The 13,464-nt window shown below is 46.8% G+C and overlaps 1 protein-coding gene across 1 annotated transcript in view; it reads right to left on the reverse strand.

The window, feature by feature from the left end:
* Window positions 1-13,285, reverse strand: part of TNFRSF1B (TNF receptor superfamily member 1B) — a 19,868-nt gene extending 6,583 nt beyond the window's left edge. Inside the window, exons 1-4 of the mRNA XM_070956319.1 lie at window positions 13,215-13,285; window positions 5,488-5,593; window positions 3,766-3,894; window positions 2,486-2,635 (exon numbers count right to left, since the gene is read on the reverse strand). Coding sequence (XP_070812420.1) covers window positions 2,486-2,635; window positions 3,766-3,894; window positions 5,488-5,593; window positions 13,215-13,280 — 451 coding nt within the window. The 5' untranslated portion in view covers window positions 13,281-13,285. The remainder of the gene's footprint in view (window positions 1-2,485; window positions 2,636-3,765; window positions 3,895-5,487; window positions 5,594-13,214) is intronic.
* Window positions 13,286-13,464: the final 179 nt, after the last annotated feature.

Here is a 13,464-nt window from a genome sequence, read left to right on the forward strand (position 1 = left end):
CTGCCTCTTTCCAACCAGTTGTCACTAAATGAACTGTTGTAAGTCCAAATTAGCCTGTCAGGAGTAATTCTGGCCTTATTTCTGATGTCAGAGGAGGAACATTCCCTTCCCCCAGGAAGTAGGGAAGGAGAATAGCTGGAGGAGGAGGTCTCATCCCAAGCCAAGATCTTCGGGTTTTCATCTCAATCTTAACCTCCAGCGTTGGAGCGGCCGCAGCTTCTAGTGGCAAGTGGTTCCACTGATTTAATTGTTTCTGGGAAATTCCTAGTTGGTTCTAGGTTGCTTCTCTCCTTGATGAGTTTCCATCCGTTGCTTCTGGTTCTGAGTGTGGCCATTTGCCACACTTCAGAGAATAGAGTAGAGTAGAGTAGAGTAGAGTAGAGTAGAGTAGAGTAGAGTAGAGTAGTATAAATGAAGAATAGAATAGAATAAATGAAGAATAGAATAGAATGAAGAACAGAATAGAATGAAGAATAGAATAGAATAGAATAGAATGAAGAATAGAATAGAATAAATGATGAATAGAATAGACTGAAGAATAGAATAGACTGAAGAATAGAATAGAATAGACTGAAGAATAGAATAGACTGAAGAATAGAATAGACTGAAGAATAGAATAGAATAGAATGAAGAATAGAATAGAATGAAGAATAGAATAGAATAGAATGAAGAATAGAATAGAATGAAGAATAGAATAGAATAAATGAAGAATAGAATAGAGTGGAGTAGAGTAGAGTAGAATAAATGAAAAATAGAATAGAATAAATGAAGAATAGAATAGAATAGAATCTGAACAGAACAGAATGCAGAAAAGATGTAGAATAGAACAGAACAGAAAATAGAATAGAAAATAGAACAGAAGAGTAAATAGAATAGAATGTAGGATAGGATAGAAAACAGAATAGAATAAAATACAGAATGGAATAAAATAGAATAGAATAGAATAGAATAGAATAGAACAGAACAGAACAGAATAGAATAGAATAGAATCTAAGAGTCGGAAGGGACCTTGGAGGTCTTCTAGTCCAACCCCCTGCTTAGGCAGGAAACATCATCGGCTCGATGGTTCAATGACCTTCTGGTTTGTTTATTGGCTCGCCTTTCCAGCGTGTCCTCTCCAACACGAAAGTTCAAAAAGCCTAAATGTCCTCTCCCGTCCTGCCTTTTTTTTTTCTCTCTCTCAAAGTCCAACTTTCACTTCCACGCAATGTGCCAGGGAGAATCCCACACACACACACACACACACACACCTACGCGATTGTAATCTTCCGGACTCTCCCTTAAGCTTCGGGGCGGATAGAACGTCAAATGATGCTCAAGGTGTATAACATTTCTTTATTCACACCGAGGTTTTAGAGGCTTAAAAGCTATTTATCTGTGGGGTTTTTAAATCCCATTTTCTCTGCCTATTTTGTAAGCATCAAGAGTGGCGACCGATTGGCGCGGAGCATAGATTTTATAAATACGTACTACTGACATATTTTAAAAATTATTATAATTTATCATATTATTTTCTGGAGCCAGCCTGATTTCCTTGGATACCACGTTTTGGAAAACGCAGCTAGTCCTCGACGTACGACCGCAAGGGAGCCCCAAAATCTCCGCCGCTCAGTGAGACATTTGTTAAGTGAGTTTTATACGACGGTTGGTAAGTGCCGTTGTTAACTTAGCAACGGGGTCGTTAAGTGAGTCCGGAAGTCACGTGATCGCCTTCATTCAGGTCCAGCTACTTCTTTGGCTATTCTTAAATTTTGAAAGCCGGAGCCAAATTCTGCTTGGCTAACGTCCCGCCATCTTTGTGCCAAAATTCCCGGCCTTTTCCTGCCTTTCTGTAAACTTCCTTTTCCCGTCGATAAAACTTGTGCGAATCAGGAACTAAACATTACGATTCAAACGTTTATGCAGCGCCATCGATAGGAGCCGTTTCTCCTGTCCCATTTTTCCTTTTTTTATTGAAGGTATTCCTTTTTTTTTTGGAAAAAGGAAGAAAAAAAATGTCAAAGAGAAAACCGTACTAGGAAATCTAAATGATCTGTACCTTGTGCTTATGCACAAAACGTTGATTGCCCTGCGAGGTTTATTGCTCCAATAACTTTGCTCTGGCTGTTTTCTCACAGACGTTTCATGACCGAACTAGGTAGTATCATCAGGGCTAGAAATGAGGATGGTGTTAATTTTGTTTGGGTCAGGAAACATTTGCAAGAAAAGAGCCACGCTCAGAGAGCACCAAGGATCCCATAGTCCTCCTTCCTCTCTCCTCCTTCCTCTCTCCTCCTCCTCCTCCTCTTCCTCTCTGCAAACTCTACTCTCTTCTAGCACTGATGATATTCTCTAGTTGGGTCATGAAACGTCTTAACGAAAACAACTCAGAACAGGACCAGGATCTCGCCTGTCGCCCGATCTTGTTTTGCAACGTGGCAAGAAACATACACGCACTTTTTAAAAATATATATTTGATGGGCACCAACACTGCCTCCCAACCTACCTCCTCGGAGCACTCCGTAGCCCATCGCGCACTTCTGGTAGGGCTGGCAGTGGTAGCATTTGTCGGAGACCAGCAAGCTGCAGAAGTGGTCCGGTTGACACCAGCATACCCGATTTTGGGTGTGGGTGCAGGTTTTTTCTTCCACAAATCCTGTTTCAGAAAAAAAAAAGGGGGGGTGGATTATTAGGGGGCTGAGAAGGGGGCAGCTGGAAGGAGACCGGGGGGGGGGTCCATTGCCCTTTATTTCGGGGGGGGTGTCTGCTCTTTAAGGCCTTCAGAAGGCCAAGGACCTCGTCATCCCGAAGTTTCCACGGCACTGAAAAAAAAAAAAGGGAACTTACGACCGTTGTTTACACTTATGACCATTGCAGCATTCCCCGGGGAACGTCAGGTGATCGGTGCAGTGATTCGCTTAACAACGGGGGCAAGCAAGCAAGGCCACAAGGCGAGGCAAAACTCGCCTTAACGGTGGTCTCGCTTGGCCACAGAAATTTTGGGCTGAACGGTGGTCGTTAAGTGGAAAGAGAAAGTCAAGGGCTAAAGATAGAATAGTGTTGGCTCATTATCGCCTCCTCCTCCTCCTCTTTTCTCCTTCTCTCCTTCTTTTCCTTCTCCTCTCCTTTTCTTCCTCTTTCTCTCCTTCACCTTCTCTCCTCCTCCTCTTTCTCCTCTTTCTCTCCTTCTCTCCTTCTTTTCCTCCTCCTGCTCTTCTCTCCTTCCTCCTTCTCTCCTTCTTTTCCTTCTCCTCTCCTTTTTCTCCTCCTCTTGTCCTTCTCCTTCTCTCCTCCTTTTCTCCTCTCCTTCTTCCTCCTGCTCTCCTTCTTCTCTCCTTTCCCTCTTTTTCCTCCTCCTCTCCTTTGCCTGCTCCTCTTTTTTCTCCTCCTCCTCCTCTCCTTTCTTTCTTCCTCCTGCTCTCCTTCTTCTCTCCTTTCTCTCTTCTTCCTCCTTCTCTCCTTCTTTTCCTTCTCCTCTCCTTTTTCTCCTCCTCCTGTCCTTCTCCTTCTCTCCTCCTCCTGCTCCTCTCCTTCTTCTCTCCTTTCCCTCTTCTTCCTCCTTCTCTCTTTTGCCTGCTCCTCTTTTTTCTCCTCCTCCTCCTCCTCTCCTTTCTTTCTTTCTTCCTCCTGCTCTCCTTCTTCTCTCCTTTCTCTCTTCTTCCTCCTTCTCTCCTTCTTTTCCTTCTCCTCTCTTTCTCGTCCTCCTGTCCTTCTCCTCCTCCTCCTCCTCCTCTTTTCCTGAGGCTTATGCCCCTCCTCCGGCTATGCCACCTGCCCTCTGCTTACCTTCTTTGCATTGTGGCGAGCAACTAAAACATCTCCCGGCTCGACTCCAGCCCGTGCTGTACGAGCCTTCCGCGCACCGGACGCATTGCGTGTTGACACCGTTGTCGCACTTCTGTTGCACACGGAAACCTGTAACAGAGAAGGGGGAAAGCTGGCCTTGAAACTATGACCGGATATAGATTCTGCAAACTCTGAAAGGAGTCTGAGGTCTCTCCCCATCCATGGTTGGGTCTCCCTCCTTAGCAATTAATTGTTCATCAATGATGCACAATTAATTAAGAACAATTAATCAACGGGACAGCTTGGCGTGGGTGCGGTGGCCTCGAAGTGGTGCTCTTGCCTCACAATCAGAAGGCTGTGAGTTCGATCCTAGGTAGAGGCAGATATTTCCCTCTCTCTCTCTCTCTCTCTGGGCACGATGAGAAATAGATCTGCCGAACAAAACTCCGTACTGGCAACAAGAAAGGCATCCGGCCATTAAAAACACCCTGCTAGCTTCATTCAGTTGCCCAGGCTCCACCCCGCAACGGATTATGGGGTCATTAAAAGATGATGATGATGAATCAATGGAACGGCGTGCCATCCGGAGTTGTGGGTGCTGCGTCGCTGGATGTCTACAAGTCGTCCTCGACTTACAACCGTTCATTTAGTGACCATTCCAAGTTACAACGGCACAGGAAAAAAAAGGGGCTTAGGACCGTTCTTCACCCTTACGGCCATTCCGGCATCCCCGTGGTCACCTGATCCAAATTCCCACGCTCGGCCACCAACCGGCTCGTACTTACGACGGTGGCGGGAGTGCCCCCCCGATTTCCCCCTTTTGGCGACCTTCCAACGAGCAAAGTCGAGGGGGGAAGCCCGATTCGCTTAACAAGCGTGGGACTAACTTAACAAGCGCAGCGATTCGCTTAAAAATGGGGGCGAGACAAGTCGTAAAAACACTCAGCAGTGTAAAAATTCCGGCCTCCGTCACAGTTGTACGTTGAGGACTTGCCGGAACTGCATTTTTTTTTTACAGTGAGAAACACGCGCGGGCCACTCACGACCTCCTGATGCGCAATCGTGATTTCGGTGCAATTGTTCTGCCCCAGCTACGGACCCCAAAGAACGCGGCACACACGAAGTCCGTTCAAACCTTGGTTTACTGAATAAACCAATCTTTTTACACCAACGGCTGTTAATGAACTGCATTAACAGCCGCCAAGGATTCAAAGAATAATAACTGAAAGCTTACTGTGGTTGGCAGAATGCCCAGAAAGCAATTTGCAGGAAGCTGAGAAGATAAGCAAGACAAGACAAGAAGGAATGTGAACGAAGTTGTTCCCTGCAAATTGCTTCAGTCGGCGTTCCTCCTTAAATAGGCTAAGGGAGTGGCCAATTAGCCCCAAGCCTTACTCTCGAGGAGACCTCCTCCTGAGGAGCCACTCCTGCCTTTTTGGCATCTCTGCGCGCCCGTGCATCGAGAAGAGGCTCCTCCTCTTCGTCCTCTTCACTTATGGAAGGTTCTGGAAGTTCTGAAGGCCTTGGCTGAATCCCTGCCTCTGGTACCACATCTTCTCCAGCCTCCTCATTGTTCGACTCGAGTGCCAGCTGCACAGGCTGCTGGCCCAACACCACACTAGCCTCCTCGCTGTCGGAATCAGCTAGTAGCTGCACAGGCCGTGTACGGGCCACAACAGCAATGGTTCATCCGAGCGACACCTCTGGGACTCGGCAGCTTACCTGGAGGGCACAAACGGCAACATTTCTGGATGTTTTCTTCGTAATATTCTTCTCTGGGGTTGAGGCACCGAGACCCCTGGGAGGGGGTGTAAGGCAGCCCCTGAGCCTGCGGGAAAAGAAACAAAAAATAAATTTGCAACCAGGTGAGTTTGCTGACTGCTCCTTACTACCACCCCGGCTAAGAAGAAGGGAGGAAAATTCGGTGTTTTTTTTCAAGAATTTCCTCCAATGCAAAAGGATTCCTTTTGATCCTTATTTCTCATTTCCCCCCCCCCGCCTTCTTTCAAGGACTACAGGTGGTCCCGTTCGTTTAATGACCGTTCGACGTTACGACGCCACTGAAAAAAGGAGCGTTTTTCACACTCATGGTCCAAATTTGGATGCTCGGCAACTGTTTCAGCCTGCCTGGGGGGTCCCCCGATTCCCCCTTTTGAGAACCTTCCGACGAGCGAATTAAAGGGGGGAAGCTGGATTCGCTTAACAACCGCGTGGCTAGCTTAACGGCTGCTGTGATTCGCTCAACAACGTGCGGAAAGGAAAGTCGTCAAACTCGCTCTACCGCGGTCTCGCTTTGCAGCAAAGATGTTGGGCTCGATTGCGGTCGTAATCCGAGGACCACTTGTCATTCGGGCACATTTTAGTCTCTTAATTCTGGAGTTGGAAGCGAAAGGGAAGCCGAGCCCTTTTTCAGAACCATTTAATTGTTTCATTTCAGCAAACATTTAACAACCTCCCGAGAAGCCACAAAGACAGGAAATTTCTATTTTTTTATTATTATTATTTTGGCGCAGGCAGTTAGGTAACCCGTGGGAGGCTCTGTTAATTTCCTTGATGGGTACAGATAGTCCTTGATTTACGACCAGAAATGAGCCCCAAACTTATGGGGCTAAGCGAGACGTCTGGTTAAGTGACTCTTGCCCCGTTTTCACCACCTTTCTTTGCCACCGTCGCTAAGTGAATAGAATCAGAAGGTTGCAAAAAGGGGATCATGTGACACCCCTCCCCGGGACGCTACGACCGTCGTAAATGCGAGCCAGTTGCCAACCACCTGAATGTTGATCGCACAAGGATGCTACCGTGAAAAGCGGTCCTAAATTCGCTTTTTTTCAGCGCCCCGTTGTAACTTCGAATAATCACTGAGCAAACTGTCGTAAGCCGAGGACCGCCTGTACTCAATGAATTACGAGCTCCTCCGATCCTGAAACAAAACCATTTTTGGTCTTCCTGGACAAAGCCAAGCATTCGTCGGCTAGTTAGAAGGAGAAACCACCAATCGTGGTTTGCCGTAAAGTAAGACAAAAATCCATCCAGGAGATTACGAAATCTTTAACTCTGGCCTTGAACCCAATCGGTTGTCTTACGTCCAAGGTGGGTTGCTTAACCCAGGAACGATCGATTCACGCCCGTTTGGCTTCCCCCCTCTTTGCAAAACGTGGTTCCATGGGAAACCACGGTCTAACGAATCGATTCCGTTTCCGGGGGCAACTTTTCGGCATTCGTGCACTAAAGCCCATCGCCGCGCTGGGCAGTGTCACGTCGCTGATCAAATCACGGTGATGATTCAAACAAACCAAAAAAAAAAAAAATCTCATCAGCTGGGAAAGGGAAACTTGTGGGTCTCCCCCTATGGATATGAAATTGCTGACGTCTTGTCTAAAGTTCACCCCACTTCGGCTGGGATGTCTCCCCCCTTTTTTTTTCGGCGATGAATGGATCACGTTGCACAACCGCCCAAAGGAGCTGACACGGCATACGGCCGTCACACTTTGCTTTAAAAAAAATATATATATATTGATGTATTCCACAGCTTCTTCAAATTTGGGTTCCTTAATTTGAGTCTCCTAAACTTCGAAACAACCGAGCCCCAGAAGGCAGGAGAAGAAGCAGCGGATGGAAGCTAACCAAGATGAGAAGCAAACTTAAAATTAAGGAAACATTTCCTGATCATCCTCATCTTCTTTTAATGACCCCGTAATCCGTTGCGGAGTGGAATCTGGGCAAATGAATGGAGATAGCAGAGTGTTTTTTTAATGGCCGGATGCCTTTCCAGTCTCCAATGAGGAGTTTTGTTCGGCAGATCTATTTCTCGTTGTGCCCAGAGAGAGAGAGAAATATCTGCCTCTACTTAGGATCGAACTCACAAGCCTCCTGATGGTGAGGCTGGAGCTGCACTTCTAGGCCACCGCACCCGCTCCTGAGAAATTTCCTGAGAGTGACAACAATTCATCAGCGGAACAGCTTGCCACTAGAAATTGTTTGTTCTCCATCATTTTTAAGAAGAGATTGGACAACCGTTAGGGCATGATGGCTAACCTTTTTGCCGTCACGTGCCAAAAGTGTGTGTGGGGGGGGTCACACACACACGTGCCCACATCCACAATTCAATGCGGGCCCCCCCCCCTGTGCTCCCCTGCTTTTGGCATGCGATGACATGTTGGGCCTGGTAGGCCTGTTTTTTTTTTTTGCCCTCCCCAGGCTCCAGAAGCTTTCTTGGCGCCTGGGGAGGGTGAAAACAGCCTTCCCCACCCCCGGAGGCCCTCTGGAGGCCGGAAACAGCCCATTTTTTCCTGACTTCTGGTAGGCCCAGAAGGCCCGAAAATCAGCTGGCTAACCAAGGAGAGAAGCAACCTAGAATTAAGGAGAAATTGTGAACAATTAATCAGCGGAACAACTTGCCACCAGAAGTTGTGTGTTCTCCATTACTGGAGGCTTTTAAGAAGAGTTTGGACAAGAGTGGCACAGGGTCTCCTGCCTGGGTTGGACCAGAGGACCTCCGAGGTCCCCTTTTATTCTGTTAATGACAGATACGTGAGAGCAGTGTTCCCATATCTCAGGGGCTGCCCCAAAGAAGAAAGGATCATCTTATTGTCCAAAAGCACCTGAAGGCAGGAAAAGAAGCAACAGATGGAAACGAACCAAGGAGACATGGAATGAAGGAGAAACTCCCTGACAGTTAAGGACAATTAACCCGTGGAACTGCTTGCCACCAGAAGTTGTGGGTGCTCCATCCCTGGAGGTTTTTTAAGAACGATATTTTCACGCTTCATGCAGGACGAGGCCTTTTTGGAAAGGTTTCACAGCTTCAAAGCAAAAAAAAAAATTTTTTTTGGGAGGGTGGGGGGAGGCCCAATCGATGCTCGGGAGAAGCCACGATAGTTCAAGTCGGGACAGAGACTTAAACTGTGGTCTGTTCGGGCTCTACCCTGATTTATAATAAGAGGTGAATAGATTCTCTTTCCTCTCTTCTGTGAAACCGACCAAGTTCGACTTTTTTGCACAAAAATTAAAAAAGGCGTCGAGGCAGCTACAGCTGCTTGCGGCTTTTAAAAGTTTCCAGCCGCCGCAATTGTGTTGTGTTCACTTTTTTTTTTTTTTTCCAAAATAAGAGGCTAACAGTAAACGTGACACTCACACTTCACTAGCACTCTGAGTCACGCTTCCTGTAATCTTGGGCAAATACGGTCACCACGTAAGAAGTCTGCCTGCGTGAGTGTGTCCACATACGAGCCACGCAACCCCTTTTTCTGCCCCGCGCTGAATGGAAAGAAACCGAATTATTATTATAATATATATATATCTTTAAAAAAATTTCCATCAGGGCTGGGGGAACATTTGCCACGAGGCCGTGTGGGGTTAACAGCGGGGAGGAAAAAAGCTTGTTTTGAATTCTCACCCTGATAGGCATTTCGTAACGCGACGGGCGTTTGAAATGAATCTAAAGAGATGGAGAGCTAGAGAAATAAAATCCACAGGGACAGGCAGGCAGACAGATGATAGAGAGAGAGAATAGCTAGATAGCTAGATAGATAAAGAGATGATAGAGAGATATAAATAGAGAGATACAGAGAAGAGGGATAGAAAGATAGATGACACAGAGAGAGAGATAAGAGCTAGATAGCTAGATAGATGATATAAAGGATAGATAGATAGATAGATAGATAGATAGATAGATAGATAGATAGATATAAATAGAGAGAAGAGGGATAGAAAGATAGATGACACAGAGAGAGGATAGCTAAATAGCTAGATAGATGATAGATTATAGAGAGAGGATAAATAGATGGATGGATGGATGGATGGATGGATGGATGGATGGATGGATGGATGGAGATATGAAACATTAGATAGATAGATAGATAGATAGATAGATAGATAGATAGATAGGTGGGTGGATGGACAGAAGAGGGACAGAGATGAGAGAGATAAAGAGATGATAGCTAGATAGATGATACAGAGAAAAAGGTACAGTAATAGAGAGATGATAGATGATAGATAGAGACAAATAGAGGAATAGAGATCTATCTATCTATCTATCTATCTATCTATCTATCTATCTATCTATCTATCATCTATCTCTATCTATCTATCTTCTCTATCTCTATATCTGTCCTCTCTCTCTCTCTATCCTCTCTTTTTCTATCTATCTATCTATCTATCTATCTATCTATCTATCTATCTATCTATCTATCTATCTCTATCTGTTATCTATCTATCTATCTATCTATCTATCTATCTATCTATCTATCTATCTATCTATCTCTATCTACCTCTAGATAGCTAGATAGAGAGATAATAGAGAATTAGCAAGCTAAATAGCTAGATATAGCTAGAGAGATAGATGATAGCGGTGCTGGCTAGGGAATTCTGGGAGTTGAAGTCCACCCATCTTAAAAGTTGTTAAAATCGAGAACCGCCGTCTTCAAATGATTGCAGGGAGACCATTTTCTGCCTCTTCCAAGTTTAACAAAAGCTTTTTCGATCACACACGAAAGAGTAAAACCCCACGGGGAGGGAGGGCGGAGGAATTAAAAGCCAGCTGACTACTTCGCCTGTTGGATTTTGGCTCTGTAAAGTCAGGGACTGTTCTCTCTAGATTTAAGGGGAACCATTAAGATCATCAAAACAAGGAAGCGTTGAAGAGGAGCAGACTTTGATTAAGGGAAGTTGCAGAGTTTCCCCTTCTCTGAGCTGGGTCAGCAACGACATCGGCTAAGAAAACCCATCTCTTTTGCAAGACGAGGCAAAAAAAAAAAAAAAAAAAAACGTGGACACAGATTACCAATTTATAATCCAAACTGGATCTAATAATCCTCTCTGGACATCCGGGCAGGGAAGGGCATCGTCCAACCTATTTGGGGAGGGTTTTTTCGGGGTGCCTGCTTGAACTTCTGGTGTTTTCTCGGACAAATCTGTTTTCTTGGCAAGGTTTTTCAGAAGTGATTGGCCATTGCCTACTTCCTAGGGCTGAGAGAGAGTGGCTGGCTTGGGGGGGGGGTCGGGTCAGCTGCTTTCGGGCCTACGTCAGGAATTGAACTCGTGGCCTTCTGATTTCCAGCGGGTGTCGTCATCAATAGGAGACACCAAATTCTCTCTCTCCTCCCAAATTATAACCAATGTTTATTGGAGAAAAATATACTCACTGAATACCCAGCAAATGATCCATTAAGATCATTAACTATTATATATATATATATATATATATATATATATATATATATATATAGAGAGAGAGAGAGAGAGAGAGAGAGAGAGAGAGAGAGAGAGAGAGAGAGAGTAGATAGATAGATAGATAGATAGATAGATAGAGATAGATAGATAGATAGATAGAGAGAGAGAGAGAGAGAGAGAGAGAGAGAGATCAATGTTCCAATATTTGAGGGGCTGCCCCCAAAAAGAGGGGGTCAATTTATTCTCCAAAGCACCCGAAAGCAGGACAAGAAGCAACGGATGGAAAACTCATCAAGGAGAGAAGCAACCTGGAACTAAGGAAGAATTTCTCGATATCGAGGACAATTAACCAGTGGAACAACATGCCACCAGAAGTTACGGGGGGCTCCATCACTGGAGGTTTTTAAGAAGAGATTGGACAACCATTTGTCTCAAATGGTATGTAGGGCTGCCTGCCTGAGCTGAGGGTTGGACTAGAAGACCTCCCAAGGTCCCTTCCAACTGTCCCACAGTCCAGTGATCAAAATTCAGATGCTTGGCAGCCGACTCGTACTTATGACGGTGGGTTGGCAAACTTCCGACCAATGGGGAAGCCAAGATTCACTTAACAACTGTGTCTTTAACCTAATGACTGCAGGGATTCGCTTAACAACGGGAGCGGGAATGGCCGTCAAACTCACTGTCTCGCTCTGCGACCGTAATTTTGGGCGCTCCGTTGTGGTCCGTTGTGGTCGTAAGTTGAGGACTACCTCTGTACTTACGGCCGTGGCTGTCTCCAGCAGGGATCTGCCGTTATAAAACCATCCGATTTTCCTTCCTGCAATTTTTCACCCATCTGTCCTTAAAAATGGGGGCAGGGATGGGTGGGAGGAGGTGATATGAAACCCACCTGCCCTTTAAGGGGGAAATGGGGGGGGGGCTTTGCATGAGCCCTGCTTCCGGAGGGAAATTTAATTGGGGGTGGTGACGAGGCCCAAAAGGTCAATGACGCACAACTATGTTAAAAGTCACAAGCCCAAACCCACCCACTCAGAAAGGTGCGTGTGGCCCACCCACACTTAACATTAGGTAAAGAATATTGTCTTTTAAATAGACCTCCACTGATTTTAATTTAATTTAATTTCCAATTTAGAGCACACCCACAACTTCTGGTGGCAAGTTGTTCCACTGGTTAACTGATCTAGAATAAAAGAGTTGGGAGGAACCTCGGAGGTCTTCTAGTCCAACCCCTTGCTCGGGCCAGAAGCCCTATATACCATTGGTCCAATCTCTTCTTAAAAACCTCCAGTGTTGGAGCATTCGCAACTTTCTGGTGGCAAGCTGTTCCACGGGTGAATTGTTCTAACTGTCAGACCACACATATCTGCCTTCTTCAGCCCCATTTCCGGGCCAGGAAAATCCAGATAGTCCTTGAACGACAACAGTTCATTTAGTGACCATTCAAAGTCAAAGAAAGCGATGCGGGGCCGTTTTTCCACGCTTAACGACCGTCGCACCTTCCCCACCGCGATCCAACATTCAAAACGCTTTGGCCCCTGACTCACATTTACGACGATCTCAGCTTCCCCTTTTGCGACCTTCTGACGAGCCAGGTCAAGGGTGGGGGGAGGCCAGCTTCGTTTAACGACCGGCTGACTAACTCAACCACCGCCGTCATTCGCATTCACAACCGAGGCAAGAAACGGGGCTGAACGCGTGTCTCACTTAGCAACATAAATTTGGGGCTCCCTGGTGGTCGTCAGGAGAGGGGGGAGGAACGCCCGTAGCTCGCAAGAATACGGGAAGCCCCCCCCCCAAAAAAAACCAGAGCCCACGCAAAGCCGACCTTTCGACGCGCGGAAAATCCTTTCACCCACCCGCGATAAATTTCCCCTCGCCTTTGAAAAGCGAATTTCTCCCTCTCCAAAAAGGAAAACGCACCCACGACCTCATTTATTCGCCTGGTTCTCTCTGTTTTTTTGGACAGCGACGGGAAGACAATGGGGGTATATATGGGGAGGGGTCGCGGGATGGCCAAGAGGGAAGGCAGACCCCACTCCCCTCTCCCGGCTGGGAACGATGGGAGTCAGTATCCAGGAGGGGCAAGTCCTCTCCATCAATGCCACTTTTGAAAAGTCCCCTTAAAAAGTTATTCGGCGGCCGACGATGCGAGTTTTAAACCCCCTCTCTATATCCAGCCCCCCACCCAGGACAGGAGAAGGGTCCTGGGGGTCCCGGGACAGTGGGGCGAGGAGGGCAAGGGTTGGGGTCGCATGGGAGACGGGGTGGGGGCCACTCACCTGCAGGCATAAGATCTCCAGCGCCCAACAAGCCAGCGCCGCGTAAAGGTACCTGTGCGCCTTCATTGCGCTTCGAGAGCGAAAAGCGAAAGTGCCCCTGAGCTACTCCGACGTTGCGATGTCGAGGAAGACAAGACGAGGGGCGGGCTCGGATGGGAAGAGGCCGGCCGGGGCGGGCGGGAGGGCGGGAGGAGAGGGAGGGGCCGAGTTATAGGAGATATCCCCCCCTTACCCCCCCCCAAATCACCAA

The sequence above is a fragment of the Pituophis catenifer genome, unplaced genomic scaffold, assembly GCF_029215685.1.
Source record: "Pituophis catenifer annectens isolate HBS135680 unplaced genomic scaffold, rPitCat1.0.hap2 SCAF_18, whole genome shotgun sequence".
In the NCBI taxonomy this organism is placed as follows: Eukaryota; Metazoa; Chordata; class Lepidosauria; order Squamata; family Colubridae; genus Pituophis; species Pituophis catenifer.